Source organism: Mustelus asterias, chromosome 9 (assembly GCF_964213995.1).
Source record: "Mustelus asterias chromosome 9, sMusAst1.hap1.1, whole genome shotgun sequence".
Classification (NCBI taxonomy): domain Eukaryota; kingdom Metazoa; phylum Chordata; class Chondrichthyes; order Carcharhiniformes; family Triakidae; genus Mustelus; species Mustelus asterias.
Window position 1 is genome coordinate 133,328,752 of NC_135809.1, and position 15,849 is coordinate 133,344,600.

A 15,849-nucleotide genomic window follows, 5' to 3' on the forward strand; every position below is an offset into this window, starting at 1 on the left:
TGATTCTCAGTTGCTAAGGGGATTCCCGGTTGCCATGGGGGTGATTCCCGGTTGCTAAGGGGATTCCCTGGTTGTTATGGGGGTGATTCCCAGTTGCTATGGGGGTGATTCCTGGTTGCTAAGGAGATTCCCTGGTTGCTATGGGGGTGATTCCCAGTTGCTATGGGGTGATTCCCAGGTTGCTATGGGGGGTTATTCCTGGCTGCTATGGGGGTGATTCCCAGTTACTATGGGGATGATTCCCGGTTGCTAAGGGGATTCCCTGGTTTCTATGGCAGTGATTCCCAGTTGCTAAGGGGGTGATTCCTGGTTGCTATGGGGGATTCCCTGGTTGCTAAGGGGATTCCTGGTTGCTATGGGGGTGATTCCTGGTTGCTTTGGGGGTGATTCCCAGTTGCTAAGGGGATTCCCTGGTTTCTATGGCAGTGATTCCCAGTTGCTAAGGGGGTGATTCCTGGTTGCTATGGGGGGATTCCCTGGTTGCTAAGGGGGTGATTCCTGGTTGCTATGGGGGATTCCCTGGTTGCTATGGGGGATTCCCTGGTTGCTATGGGGGTGATTCCTGGTTGCTATGGGGGATTCCCTGGTTGCTATGGGGGTGATTCCTGGTTGCTATGGGGGGATTCCCTGGTTGCTAAGGGGATTCCTGGTTGCTATGGGGGTGATTAATGGTTGCTATGGGGGTGATTAATGGTTGCTAAGGGGATTCCCTGGTTTCTATGGCAGTGATTCCCAGTTGCTAAGGGGGTGATTCCTGGTTGCTATGGGGATGATTCCCGGTTGCTATGGCAGGGTGACTCCAGTTGCTATGGGGGGTGATTCCTGGTTGCTAAGGGGATTCCCTGGTTTCTATGGCAGTGATTCCCAGTTGCTAAGGGGGTGATTCCTGGTTGCTATGGGGATGATTCCCGGTTGCTATGGCAGGGTGACTCCAGTTGCTATGGGGGTGATTCCCAGTTGCTAAGTGGATTCCCCAGTTGCTATGGGGATTCCCTGGTTGCTGTGGGAGAGTGATTCCGGTTGCTAAGGGGATTCCCAGTTGCTATGGGGGTGATTCCCAGTTGCTATGGGGGTGATTCCGGTTGCTAAGGGGATTCCCGGTTGCTATGGGGGTGATTCCCGGTTGCTATGGGGGGATTCCCGGTTGCTATGGGGGGGATTCCCGGTTGCTATGGGGGATTCCCGGTTGCTATGGGGGTGATTCCCGGTTGCTATGGGGGGGTGATTCCCGGTTGCTATGGGGGTGATTTCCGGTTGCTATGGGGGTGATTCTCGGTTGCTATGGGGATGATTCCCGGTTGCTATGGGGGTGATTCTCCCGCTCCCTCCGTCTCACCGCTCGCACCTTAGCCTCTGGTTTCCGGTTCCGGTTGTGTCGCGGTTTCCGGGTCCGGCGGCAATAGCGGCCCCGGAGAATCGTTCCGCGTGGAACAGGCCCCGCCCCGAGGCGGGGGGAGGGGGAGGAAAGGGCGCCACCTCCAACTGCTGGAAATCCCTCAGCCGCCAGAGAACATTCCAGCAAACTGCCCCAGGTACTCGCTGACAGGGATTGTCACGATGTGGAGATGCCGGCGTTGGACTGGGGTAAATACAGTAAGAGTTTTAACAACACCAGGTTAAAGTCCTGTTGGATAAACCTGGTGTTGTTAAAACTCTTACAGGGATTGTCAAACCAGCACAAAGAATAATCCACAATTGTGAACATGGTCAAGGGGGAGTGGACATTATCCACAGCGCGGAAAAGGCCATTCGGCCCATCCAGTCTGTACTGACCGTCTGACCCAGCATCTTACCCAGGCCCCACCCTATCCCTGTAACCCCACACATTCACACTGGGGGAGAATTTAGCATGGCCAATGCACCCTAACCAGCACGTCTTTCAGACTGTGGGAGGAAACCGGAGCGCCCGGAGGAAACCCACGCAGACACGGGGAGAACGTGTAGACTCCGCACAGACAGTGACCCGAGCCGGGAATTGAACCCGGCTCCCTGGCGCTGTGAGGCAGCAGTGCTAACCGCTGGGCCACCGTGCTGAGTGATGCCTTGGAGGTTGAAGAACTCAAGATTCATTTATCTTTCGTAGATGCACATTCATAGCAGCATTCAGATCTTAGTTCCAGTGAACCTGCCGACACATTGCCTAACTATCTCCTGTTGTCCATGATGAGTCTTCCAGAGAGAATTCCTTGTCTGAATCCAGGTCAGGGTCCAGAGAGGATCACACTGCTGAAGAGCTGGTACCTTCCAGACATGAAAGTCAATCGACACCTGAACTTTGGTCCCAGCTAAAGAATCCATCCAGAGTGGAGGTCCGCACAGAATGAGATGGAGGGAGAGAAGAATTGGAGATGAGATTGATGGGGAATTGGAGATAAAGAGATGGAGGGAGAAGAATTGATTTATTATGATTGCATGTATTAGCATACAGTGAAAAGTATTGTTTCTTGCATGCTATACAAAGCATACCGTTGATAGAGAAGGAAAGGAGAGAGAGCAGAATGTAGTGTTACAGTCATAGCTAGGGTGTAGACAAAGATAACTCAGTGTGAGGTAGGTCCATTCATAAGTCTGATGGCAGCAGGGAAGAAGCTGGAGATGCGATAGAGGGAGGAATTGGAGATGAGATGGAGGGAGAAGAGGCAGAACAGATATAACGCTTTGGATACTGTTGGGGAAGAATGGTCTCTCAGGAGAAAGCAGTAATAGCCAAATTCTGATCTAACATGGCACCAGTTTGAGGCAATGTCTTGCAAGCTGTGCCCAGCATACCCTCGAATTCTATCTTCTACTCTTGTTCTATGCTTTTAAAACTCTACACTACATTCTGCACCCTCTCCTTTCCGTCTCTATGTATGGTACGCTTTGTCTGTATAGCACGCAAGAAACAATACTTTCCACTGTATACCGATACATGTGACAATCAAATCAAATCAAAAAACTCAGTTTGTGGCACCATGGTTGGTTCTGCTGCACAGGAGACAAGAAGAAAGTGTGAATGCAATAGTTACAGAGGATTCAATTGTAAGGGGAATAGATAAACATTTCTGTGGCCAAAAACAAGACTCCAGGATGGTATGTTGCCACCTTGCTGCTTGGATCAAAGATGTTTCAGAGTGGCTACAGGACATTCGGGCGGCACGGTAGCGCAGTGGTTAGCACTGCTGCCTCACAGCATTCGATTCCCTGTGTGGAGTTTGCACATTCTCCTCGTGTCTGCGTGGGTTTCCTCTGGGTGCTCCGGTTTCCTCCCACAGACCAAAGATGTGCGGGTTAGGTTGATTGGCCATGCTAAAATTGCCCCTTAGTGTCCTGAGATGTGTAGGTTCGAGGGATTAGCGGGTAAAATATGTAGGGATATGGGGGTAGGGCCTGGGTGGGATTGTGGTTGGTGCAGACTCGATGGGCCGAATGGCCTCTTCCTGCACTGTAGGGTTTCTATGATTCTATGACCGGGACTCATCTCTGAGGGGCAAGTATTTGCCTGTATGGTTGGAAAGGGTTTAAACTAGAATGGCAGAGGGATGGGAACCTAAGCAGAGTGTAAGGGAAAGAGAAACAGGGACAGTAATAAAAAACAGTAAAATGCAAAGTCAGTGGACAGGGTAATCAAGGTCGAGAAGCAAATAGGGCCACAGTACAAAGAAAGGTTCACATGATTAAAAAAGGTAGGCTTGAAGGCTTTGTATCTTAATGCACAAAGCATTCGGAATAAGGTAGACGAACTGACAGCGCAACTCGGGGTAAATGGATATGAGCTCATAGCCAATAGCAAGACATGGTGAAAAGGAGATCAAAACCAGGAACCAGAAACCAGGCACAAATCCAGGGATGGATATATTTCGGAAAGACCGGAAGGAAGGAAAAGGTGGTGGGGGAGCGCTGTTAATAAGAGGAGAAATTAGGACAGTTGTGACGGCCGATCGAGGGTTGGGTGATGTCCAATCCATTTGGGTAGAGGTAAAAAACAGCAAGTGAAAGAAGACATTGGTAGGAGTAGTGTATAGACCCCCAAACAGTAGCCACACTGCAGGAAAGGGTATAAATAAATAATAGGAGCATGTAAAAAGATTAGAGCAATTTTATGAGTGATTCTAATCTTCCCGTTGATTGGGTTAATCAAGTTGGAAAGGATAGCTACGACAATGAGTTCAAGTCCCACTCCAGGACTTGAAGGCCAAGGAAAATGTGTTCACAACGGAGCCAAACAGATTGATTATCAATTTGGAAATCTTTCCGATATTTTAAAATCTTTCTGGTGGCACGGTAGCACAGTGATTAGCACTGCTGCCTCACAGCACCAGGGACCCGGCTTCGATTCCAATCTTGAGTCACTGTCTATGTGGAGTATGCACGTTCTCCTCATGTCTGCGTGGATTTCCTCCGGGGGCTCTGGTTTCCTCCCACAGTCTGAAAGACGTGCTGGTTAGGGTGCATTGGCCATGCTAAGTTCTCCCTCAGTGTACCCGAACAGGCACCGGAGTGTGGTAACGAGGGAATTTTCTGAGTAATTTCATTGCAGTGTTAATGTAAGCCTTACTTGTGACTAATAAATATACTTTACTTTAAAATATACCTGATGGCAGGTGGCAAGAGCGGGATAGTCAGCTATGCTTGGTATGGTGTGGCACCTATCAAGCTATAGCCTCTGGTGACAGGCTGGTTACCCCTTTCAGGAAAAGCAGGCTACAGAAACAGACATCATCAGATGCTTTGTCTGTCTTCTGCATCTCTAGCCTCGGGAGAGAAAAGAGGTAGTACCCTTCAGGTAATAAGCCTACCCAAGGTGCAACAGAGGAATGTTACAAAGCAATGAAGCCACATAAGAAGATATCAGGACAAATGAACAGAAGCTTAGTCAAAGAGATAGGTTTTCAGGAACATCTTAAAAGGATCGAGAGTGGTTCAGTTTGAAAATCCAGAGCTTGGGCACTTGGCAGCAGAAGACACACTTTTCAGAGTCATTACGGCACAGGAGAACATTTGATTCTTTGTGTCCATGCCTGCTCCCTGTTGAGCTATCTAGCCAGTCCCATTCCCTACTCCATCCCTGCAGCTCGGCAAGTTCATTTCCCTCACATACCTATCCAATTGTCTTTTGGAATCATTGATTGCCTGCTCCCAACACCCTTGTAGACTCAACATCATTATAACTTCCGGCTTCTGCTGGTGGAATAATTAAGTTGGAGAAGGTTTGAGAAGGTAGACTGAGTGCAAATATCTCAAGAGTTTAACTATTAGTGTCACAAGTAGGCTTACATTGACACTGCAATGAAGTTACTGTGAAAATTCCCTAGTTGCCTCACTCCGGCGCCTGTTCGGTTACACTGAGGGAGAATTTAGCATGGCCAATGCACCTAACCAGCGCGTCTTTCGGACTGTGGGAGGAAATCGGAGCACCCGGAGGAAATCCATACAGACATGAGGAGAACGTGCAAACTCCATACATTTAGTGACCCAAGCCGGGAATCAAACCTGGGTCCCTGGCGCTGTGAGGCAGCAGTGCTAACCACTGCGCCACCGTGAGGGTTCTGGGGCTAGAGGCTATTACAGCAATAGGGAAGGGCAAAGTTATAGAGGGATTTAGAAACCGGGATGAAAATTTGAAAATTGAGTATTACTTAACTGGAAAACAATCAGTCAGCAGAGAGGCGATGGGTCTTGGTGGAGGGACAGGGCAGCAGAATTTTGGATGACAAATTTAAAGGGTACAGTATGGGAGACCAGCCAGTAGTGGGCTGGAATAGTCAAGCCTAAAGCTAACAAAGAATGAAGGTTTCAGCAGCAGGTGAGTTGAGGCAGGGGCCTCATTAGGATGTAGCCGATGAAATTATGGAGATGGACGTAGGCAGTCTTAGTGGTAGTGCAGATGTGGTCGGAACCTCATCTTGGGATAGGATGCCAAGGTATTAAATAGGCTGGTTCAGCCTGAGACAGTTACCCGGGAAACAGATAATGGCTAGTGAACAGAGTTTGCAGTGGGGACCAAAGACAATGTCTCTAGTCTTTCCAATACTTAATCGGATGGTATTTCTACAAATCCAGTGCTAGGTGTCAGACAAACAATCTGATAATAGAGTGGAGGAACCTAGAGATGTGGTGAGGTAGAGCTGAGTCGTATGTACATGCGAAAACTGTTGTGCTTTTGGACAATGATGTGGAGTTGCCGGCGTTGAACTGGGGTGGGCACAGTAAGAAGTCTCACAACACCAGGCTAAAGTCCAACAGGTTTATTTGGTAGCACGAGCTTTCAGAGCGTTGCCTCTTCATCAGGTGAGTGCCCCTTCATCAGCTGCAGTGCTCCGAAAGCTCGTGCTACCAACTAAACCTGTTGGACTTTAACCTGGTGTTATGAGACTACTTACTTTTGGACAATGTCACTAAGGGGTAGTGTATAAATGGGAAATGGTCAAGAAAGATGGCGTGGAGGGTGGGGGGGTTGGGCGTGCGGGAGAAGGACAGATCATTTGGGGATGGTGTGAGAATGGGAAGAGAAGCCATTGCAAGTAATTCAAAGAACAATACAGCACAGGAACAGGCCCTTCGGCCCTCCAAGCCCTTTGGTAGTGATTCTTTGGTAGTGATTCTTTGGTAGTGATTCCACAGATAAGAATAGAACTAAGTCAGTGTGGTACAACTCAGCTGGATGACAGTGAATAGGTTTTAGAGGACGACAATGTGATGAACCATGTCGAAAGGCTGCAGACAGGCTGAGAGAGAAGCTTGAGAAGGGATAGTTTACCTTTGACACAAGAGGGAAGATGGCATTTGTGATTTTGATACGTGTTATTTTGGTACTGTGGCATGGGTGTAAAACTTGATTGGAGGAATTCCAACACAAAATTGTAAGAAATGATAGGTGGCAGATAAGGTTCAGTGAGAGATGTGAGGTGATGCATTTTGACAGGAAGAACATGGAGAGACAATATAAAATAAGATGTAAAATTCTTAAAAGACCAGAGGACCTGGGTGTATATGTGCATAGATCATTGAAGGATGGGTAGAGAGAGTAGTTAATAAAGCATACAGTATCCAGGCCTTTATTAATAGGGGCATAGAGTACATGAGCAAGGAAGTTATGCTGAACTTGTACGTTGGACCTCAGCTGGAGTATTGTGTACAGTTCTGGGCACCACATTATAGAAAGGATGTGAACGCATTGGAGAGAGTGCAGAAGAGGTTTATAAGAAAGGCTCCAGGGATGAGAAATTTCAGTTGAGGATTGGAGAGATCGAGACTTTTCTCCTCAAGGAGATTTGATAGAGATGTCCGAAATCATGAGGGGGTTGGACAGAGTAGATAGGGAGAAACTGTTCCCGTTTGTAAAAGGATCAAGATCGAGAGAGCACAGATTTAACACGATTTGCAAAAGCAGCAAATATGATGAGAGAAATGTTTTTCTCACAGCCTGGAATGCACAGCCTGGAAGTGTGGTGGAGGCAGGTTCAATCCAAGCATTCAAGAGGGCATTAGATGATTATTCGAATAAAACAAAATTGCAGGGGAATAGCACCAAGTTGGGATGCTTGCTTGGAGAGATGGTGCAGACACAATGGGCTAAATGGTCTCCTTCTGTGCCGTAACAATTCTGTGAGAGTTTTAACAACACCAGGTTAAAGTCCAACAGGTTTATTTGGTAGCAAATGCCATTAGCTTTCGGAGCGCTGCTCCTTCGTCAGATGGAGTGGATATATTCCATCTGACGAAGGAGCAGCGCTCCGAAAGCTAATGGCATTTGCTACCAAATAAACCTGTTGGACTTTAACCTGGTGTTGTTAAAACTCTTACTGTGTTTACCCCAGTCCAACGCCGGCATCTCCATATCGTAACAATTCTGTCCAGGTGAGCACAGATTTGGTAGTAGTCCATGAGCTTCTAAGGTAAAGGTAGAGGAAACTGGGAAGAGGAGTTTGAATAAGGGAGTTGGAGGTGGAGAAAGAAGCTGGGGTTTTGTATACCAAGGTACTCCTGGGATAGTGAGCAGATTTTAAAGATGAGTAGGACTCAGTGGTGCTTTATGTGGTGCAGCCAGATATGGTGGTGAATAACTCAACAAATTGCATCAGATCTCTTCATGTCTGTGCCCTCTAGGACTTCAGGGCATGGAGACAGGGGCTGCACAAGGCTGAAAAATTGTAATGGTTTTAGTGGGGCTATGGCATCAAAGGTGGAGATGTGAGGTTGAGTCAATCGGTCTGTATAGAAATATTGTGAAGAGAGCCAAAAGCTAGTCTTCTGGGATTTTTAAAAATCCCTGCTACCAAATAAACCTGTTGGACTTTAACCTGATGTTGTGAGACTACTTACTGTATATAAATTGGGGAGAGTCTGTGCCAGGGACAGACACAGCAGAAAGTATGGTTGAGGCAGGGATGGGTGATGTGCTGGTTAGCAGATCAGAAGCAAACGCGCAGAGTATCTTCATGGAGCCAGTTAAAACCCACAGCTTCGTATACAGGGTGATAACTATCAGCTGGCCTTTACTAATAGATCTATTGGATTGGATATTAATTGGGCAGAGGTAAGTCCCAAGAGTTCAGATCTTGTAAGTGTACTCTAGATCAGAAGAGTAATTCCTACTTAACCTGTGTGGATGTGCTTTGTAGTCTTGTACATAACTCTCTTCGATTATCATAGTCCTGTTAGTGTATATAGGTCTTAGAAATCATAGAAACCCTACAGTGCAGAAGGAGGCCATTCGGCCCATCGAGTCTGCACCGACCACAATCCCACCCAGGCCCCACCCCCACATATCCACCCACCAATCCCTCCAACCTACGCACCCCAGGACTCTAAGGGGCAATTTTTAACTTGGCCAATCAACCTAACCCGCACATCTTTGGACTGTGGGAGGAAACCGGAGCACCCGGAGGAAACCCACGCAGACACGAGGAGAATGTGCAAACTCCACACAGACAGTGACCCGAGCCGGGAATCGAACCCGGGACCCTGGAGCTGTGAAGCAGCAGTGCTAACCACTGCGCTACCGTGCCGCCCCTTCTCTTTAATGTAATAAATAGTCATTAAAGACTGTTACACTACGACTGGGCTGGTTCTCAGTGGGCATCACATGTGGCCACTTACACTGTTCCTGTAAACAAAACTATACACCACCACAAACCGGTTATTTCCAAGTTGGGACACCCTCACAGTAATCAGCTGGATTGGTGCCACTGTTTAACTTTGATGGCCAAAAGTGTTCACAATGTTCTATGCTTACTTAACAGTTTGCTGTTGCAGTACAACATTTTTTTAAAAATCTTAGATGTCGTGGAGTTCTGTTTTTTGGGTCGATCCAAATGCAAATGAATCACTTATTCTATGGACAAGAAGCTTCCTGCAGACTTCACTTTGAACATCTGCACCCATAATCAGTGATTATGTCCTCTAACTTCATATACTAATAATTTGGTAATAATAAAATAAAATCAAAATATTGTAATACTGTGGGGTGCAAAATAACAAGCAAATTTCATCCTATGGTAAATTAATTCTCTGATGTCAGCTTGATTTAATGAGATGCCAGCATTGGACTGGGGTGGGGGCAGCAAGAAGTCTCACAACATCAGGCTAAAGTCCAACAGGTTAATTTGGAATCACCAGCTTTTGGAGCGCTGCTCCTTGATTTATCTGATGAAGGAACAGCGCTCTAAAAGCTCGTGATTCCAAATAAACCTGTTGGATTTTAACCTGGTGTTGTGAGACTTCTTACTGTATTGAGGATTTCCTATTATATTAATCAACATGTGGTCAAGTTATGCACAGACATAATAATCAGGCTTTCAAAAGTTGTATTTCATAAATCAGCAATTTTATTTGTTAGTCACACCTACTGACCAGAAACACTCCTAGTTGGTGAAAGCAATCAAGTTCTGCAATACTAGTTAACACACAACTGAGTGGACAAACAATTCATTTCAACTTTTTTCTTGTACCTTTATAACACCAACAAAGAAACACACAATCCTTCATTCATTCAGCTCACCAAATTTACATAAACCAAATCAGACACATCGTACTTAACCAGTTCAGCACCATTGTATCGGTATTGTATGTTCAAACATATCCCGAACTTTCACTGCCACCAGAATTCTTTCTATGCATCAGAAAACTAACCATAATAATCCCTATTACACTGTATACTAGTGATAATCTAATGATAGGATAAATTCAAAATAGGGTTATGTTATAGACAAGACACTAATTTTATGCTTCTTGTTTATGATCAGTAGCAGCATATTGTATTCCATTTTAAGATCAGGGCCCCCTGAGCCCAAGAAATTAGGTAATAAACACGCCACTGAAATGAAAGGAAGTGCGATAATGTGACAGACTATTTTCTGCTCACTGACTACAATTAGGTGGAAGGATAGCTGAGTGTCTGCAGAAAGTTGAGGGTGATATCACGCCGTGTTATCCAACTATCTCCATCTTCTAGCTGCTTTAAAATAGTGTTTGCAATTCATTTTCCCTTCAATTTTGATCTCCGAATGCATGCTCGTAATGATGGATAATCCAGTATTAAAAGGTACCCAAAAAAATAAGTTCCATCCATTCCATTGATATATTTATTTTATATATTGCTTTGCAGACATTAAACGTGGTGGTCTCACTAACTATGTGAGGGGAGCAGCGGATAAGCTGTAGATCCATAATCTAAATGTTTCCAACATTTGACATGGAAAGCAAAACACACAAATGAGTCACTGTTAAACATTAAATCTGGGCTATTTTAGAATCAATTTACACGACAGCTGGAACTTTGCTGCCACGTTTATAAATACAGCATTAGTCTAGGGTCATGACACAGTGATGCCAGAGTGAAGTAGGCTTGTTTTGTAGTCATTCTGATCTTCACACGTGATTTATACTACATACGCCTGGTGATGTTGAAAAGCTGAAATTTACACTGACACAAACCTTTGGTATAAATGGATCCTCAAGTCTTTTATAGACGCAGGAAAACTGATACTGCAGCCAATAGTTCTTGAAAAAAAGGTTTGCCTACGTATGCAACACTTTCCTGCATGGGACATTTGTTGATCCTGAATATGTTTAAGCAAAGTCCTTTGCAGAAAATCAGGATCATCATAGAATCCCGACTGTGCAGAGGAGGCCATTCGACCCATCGAGTCTGCACCAACTCTGAAAGAGTATCTTACCCAGGCAATTTTATCTGCCCTATCTCCATACATTTACCATGGCCAATCCACCTAACCTTCACATCTTTGGAGTGGAGGGAAACCGGAGCACCCAGAGGGAACCCATACAGACACAGGGAGAATGTGCGAACCCACGCAGATACCAAAGGGCCAGAATTGAACCCGGATCCCTGGCACTGTGAGGCAGCAGTGCTAACCACTGTGCCGCCATATGATCTCAAATTTTAATCTTACAGAACTATGAAGTTTAATGTAGCCAGTAAACGGAGGTATGGAAAATAAGGAATCTTCAAAGCAGCATTATAGAACATTACAGCGCAGTACAGGCCCTTCGGCCCTCGATGTTGCGCCGACCAGTGGAACCAATCTAAGCCCCTCTAATCTACACTATTCCAATATCATCCATATGTTTATCCAATAACCATTTGAATGCTCTTAATGTTGACGAGTCCAATATTTAGACAGATAATTTCAGCACACAACCCCTTGGGCCAGATTAGTTTTCAGTATCTACAAATCACAGTGCAAAGCCCCACTCCCCCTCCCTCATCATTCCAGATCAATTTCATTAAAATTAACGGCAGCTCTTTGGAAACTGGCAACACAATTAATAATTGGTATTTTGCTGCTAGATTATAAAATTAGACGGCCAGTGAGTGAGTTTCCTGAAATATGAATCCAAGGCAATGCAATCTGTAACCATCACCTTTGGAATGTTGGTTATCAATGAAAGTGGTTTTAAGTCAGAATTGATCAATTCAAATGGTGTGTGGAGGCGACTGAGCTTTCTGTACAGGTAGAACTCAAACACAGAATCAGTACAAGCTCAACTTATAAAGCTATGTTTCCCAAATGTATGAAGACAACTGTTCACTAGCACTCAGCAGTAAGCAAATCATGTGAGATTTAACTTTCATTACTACCAACTGAGAGATGTGGACAATCCTGAATGTTGCCTGTTGGTGTTTCAATAAAATATAAATTATTTTTGTTTTTGGATTCTATCACCTAACTCCATTCTAATTAATTGCATATTTATTTAACTGTAGGAAAACAGCTGCTGCTGTTACAAAACTATCACAGGTGTAGGTGTTGACTGCTGTCAATCAGCTTCTCATTCAGAGACACATTTTAAAATCTAATGTTTTTTGAAAGTTACTTTCATGCATATTCAGATTGATGCACATATCTAACACTGGTTAATTCACTGAGTGGCTGCCAGTAGTAGAGTTGTACAACTGCACTTTATCTAGAGCACAGCTAACCTGGGAGTGGAAAATATCCCTTAAGCCAAATAGGCCAATTTGATTTAAAAGTCACATATTGTGACTGTTTAGATATCACTCTTCAGTTACAGCTCTTTACTTCTGTTCTGCAGTTGAAGAAGTTGGGTTAAAAACAGGCAACATTTCACAAGAATCAGAATAATGTCTGGGAAAATAACACTCAGATTTTATCACTTGAGTTCCAAAGCAGAGTCATATTGGACTCCGTTAACTCTATTTCTCCGTACAGATGCTGCCAGACCTGCTAAGTTTTTCCATAATTTTGTTTTTATTTCAAATCTCCAGAATCCACAGTATTTTTCTTTTATTCTATCATTTAACATTACTTTGTCCACAAGTACCTTTTCAAATGGTCAGAAAGCAGAAATACCATTGTTCAAACTAAGTAACTACTGAGTATTGCTCAAGATTCAATGGGGGGGGCGGGCAGGCGGATTCAAGGAGGTGGCACAGTGGTTAGCACTGCTGCCTCACAGTGCCAGGGACCCGGGTTCGATTGCCGGCTTGGGTCACTGTGTGTGTGGAGTTTGCACGTTCTCCCCATGTCTGCGTGGGTTTCCTCTGGATGCTCCGGTTTCCTCCCATAGTCTGAAAGACGTGCTGGTTAGGTGCATTGATCCAAACAGGCGCCAGAGTGTGGTGACTAGGGGAATTTCACAGTAACTTCATTGCAGTGTTAATGTAAGCCTTACTTGTGACTAATAAATAAACTTTAAAAAGATTCCCACTGCCAACTCAGAGGTGTGTTGAAAGATAATTTGTAGACCTACCTAAGGCACATGTATGTGTACGTGAACTTGTACTGGCTGCCCAGTCTCAGAAATCTTTGATAGTTTGAATACAGTTGGCAACCAACTGCACTGAAGTCAGTTACACCGATTAATAAAATGATCTGAACAGATGTTTGTTTGTGGCCATCTCCGAAGAAAAGGACCTTAAAGAAGTCATGGAAATCTATGCACGTTTTGGAAGTTTGTTCTTTGCGGTTTCGACTCAGTAGCATACAGATGCTTACGATAAAAAAAACTTATTGAAAATGGGGTAAAAATTCTGCTTTGGTACCCAACACATGTATACACTGTGGAACACTGACCCATTAAAATGAATGGATGGAAACTCATGGGCAGCTAATGCGCAAAGAAAAAAAGAGAGATCTGTGCTTCCCCGGCATGTATTAAGGATCACAGAGGTTGGGTATTTAACCCTCAGTATATAAATACCGACAGGAGAATACGGGTACACATTAGGGGTTAATTACATTTTTTGAGCACAACAAATGATTGTAGTGTGGAGCAAAAGACGTATAACATATTTCAAAACACTTCTGGCTTAAATGCTCTTTAAGGTGTTGAAAAGCAGGACAAAATCTTTATCCCGGATTATTCTGTAAAACTGAACTTGTCAGATCAAGTCTAGGTTTATCAGAACAGTTACCTTTTCTAACTACCTTGTATGTTCAATGCTTCGAATGACCCCATCCGTAAATGAGTCGAATCTGCCATGATTTTATTTTTTGGGAAGTAAATTGAGCTGTGTCTGTCCGATCTGTAAGGAAGAGTGGTCATTTACATTTGCTGTCAATTTCATTAGTAATATTTACATTTTAGGATAAGGAATTTAATAGCTTCAGCCCTAAACTCATAATTGCATGATTTTACCTTCAACATTACTCAGATGTAGTCTAAAATCAGTCATTTGCCCAGCTGAGCATTTATGAGGGAATCTTAAACATTTGCCTTTCTAAGCATCTGATCTCTAAACAGTGTAGATTAAGAGGAAAAACAAAAGTCAAAACCTTCACAAAATAGTTTTAAATCATAATTTTATCTTGTCAGTACCACAGTTAATGCTGCAGGTACAGTTTACAATCAGTACCAATTTTCAGAGTGGTGCAAACTCTGCTTTTCAATAGTTTGTAAGTAAACAACTGACACTCCGACTGGAGTAAGAATAGAAACACACAAAGGTGGACCCCCGAAGTTATTATTAACGCGGCAGCCAATGCGAAACAAAATTTGGTCTCAATCTCCCGACCTGCTCCTTATTAGAACAAAGAAAGAATGAGTGAATCTTAATTTATGACCCACCACCAAAAATGCTAAGAATATTGTTGCAAGACATGATAAAGAATCACATTTTTCCTTCAGCTTGTTTTGTTGATCAGCAGGCAAATCCTGGTCAATCCCCCTTTTCCTTCAGCTTCTTTAAGTAATGAGCACGGTTACCCTGGTTCATCTTCTTGAACTGATTAATGACCACAGAGACTGGAAATAGAGATGTCGTAATCCAACCCTAAAGGATATTTATTAGAATGTTAGCATGCATTTTAATTGCTGATATTGATTTTCATCATAAAGTTTTTCCACTTCATAGAATCCCTACAGTGCAGGAGGAGGCCATTCAGCCCATCGAATCTGCACCGACTCTTACCCAGGCTTAGCCTGTAACCCCATGTATTTTATCCTGTTAATCCCCCTAACCCACACATCCTGGGACATTAAGGGGCAATTTAGCATAGCCCAACCCACCTAACCTGCACGTCTTTGGAGTGTGGGAAGAAACTGGAGTACCCGGAGGAAACCCACTCTTCCACTTGGTCTATTCAAAGGGCATTTAAGAGTCAACCATATTGCTGTTGGGTCTGGAGTCACACATAGGCCAGACCAGGTGAGGACAGCAGATTTCCTTTCCTAAAGGACATCAGTGAACCAGTTGGATTTTTACCACAATTGACAATAGTTTCATGGTCATGTTTAGATTTTTAATTCCAGATGTTTTATTGAGTTAAATTCCATCATCTGCAATGCTGGGATTTGAACCCAGGTCCCCGGAGCATTATCCTGGGACTCTGAATTACTGATCAAGCAACAACACCACTCTGCTACCACCTCCCCTCAGTTGTTCAGTTCAATCTCAGGAGGAAAGAGGGGGATTTCCATCAGAAGCCCCCTTCTGCTTAGTGGCACCCTCCCCTTAAAGGTCTAGTGACCGTAGGATCTCCTCCATCCTACCCCTCCTATCCCCTAACACCCACATCGCCCACCCTTGCAAACAGCCAGATGTTTCCTACCCTCCTCGCCTTGGGATGCCTGAGACACTGAGTCCCAGGACTCATTTTCAGGCAGCTCCCTTCCAGCCACTGTAACACTGAGTCTGGAGGGACTGGACTGCTGCCGGCCAATCTGGTTCACTGGCAGCTCTCCAAGGCAGGACTTCCTCCTGAGTGAGGGAGTGAGTCCTGCCTTATGCCAATCATTGTTAGAGCATAACATGGCAATGGGTCTGCTGGTGCTGGGGGACATGTTCCGAATGACTATGGATGGCTGGGCTGAAATTCACCATCTTTAAAATTCAGGCACTAGAGCTTTTGCCAATTATATTAATTTAGTGACTACTGTGAGAAA

At 44.5% G+C, this 15,849-nt stretch overlaps 2 protein-coding genes across 5 annotated transcripts in view; both read right to left on the reverse strand.

The window, feature by feature from the left end:
- Positions 1 to 1,437, reverse strand: part of alkbh3 (alkB homolog 3, alpha-ketoglutarate dependent dioxygenase) — a 79,267-nt gene extending 77,830 nt beyond the window's left edge. For 2 of the 4 annotated variants that reach the window (XM_078221053.1, XM_078221051.1), the window contains exon 1: positions 1,346 to 1,437. The gene's annotated coding sequence lies outside the window, so the exon portion shown is untranslated. Of the gene's footprint in view, positions 1 to 1,336 lie in introns of all 4 variants that reach the window. The other 2 variants (XM_078221054.1, XM_078221052.1) reach the window with 1 other exon arrangement.
- An 8,358-nt stretch (positions 1,438 to 9,795) lies between these two features.
- The window catches only part of hsd17b12a (hydroxysteroid (17-beta) dehydrogenase 12a), a 169,510-nt gene continuing 163,456 nt past the window's right edge, over positions 9,796 to 15,849 (reverse strand). The window contains exon 11 of the mRNA XM_078221050.1: positions 9,796 to 14,737. Coding sequence (XP_078077176.1) covers positions 14,624 to 14,737 — 114 coding nt within the window. The 3' untranslated portion in view covers positions 9,796 to 14,623. The remainder of the gene's footprint in view (positions 14,738 to 15,849) is intronic.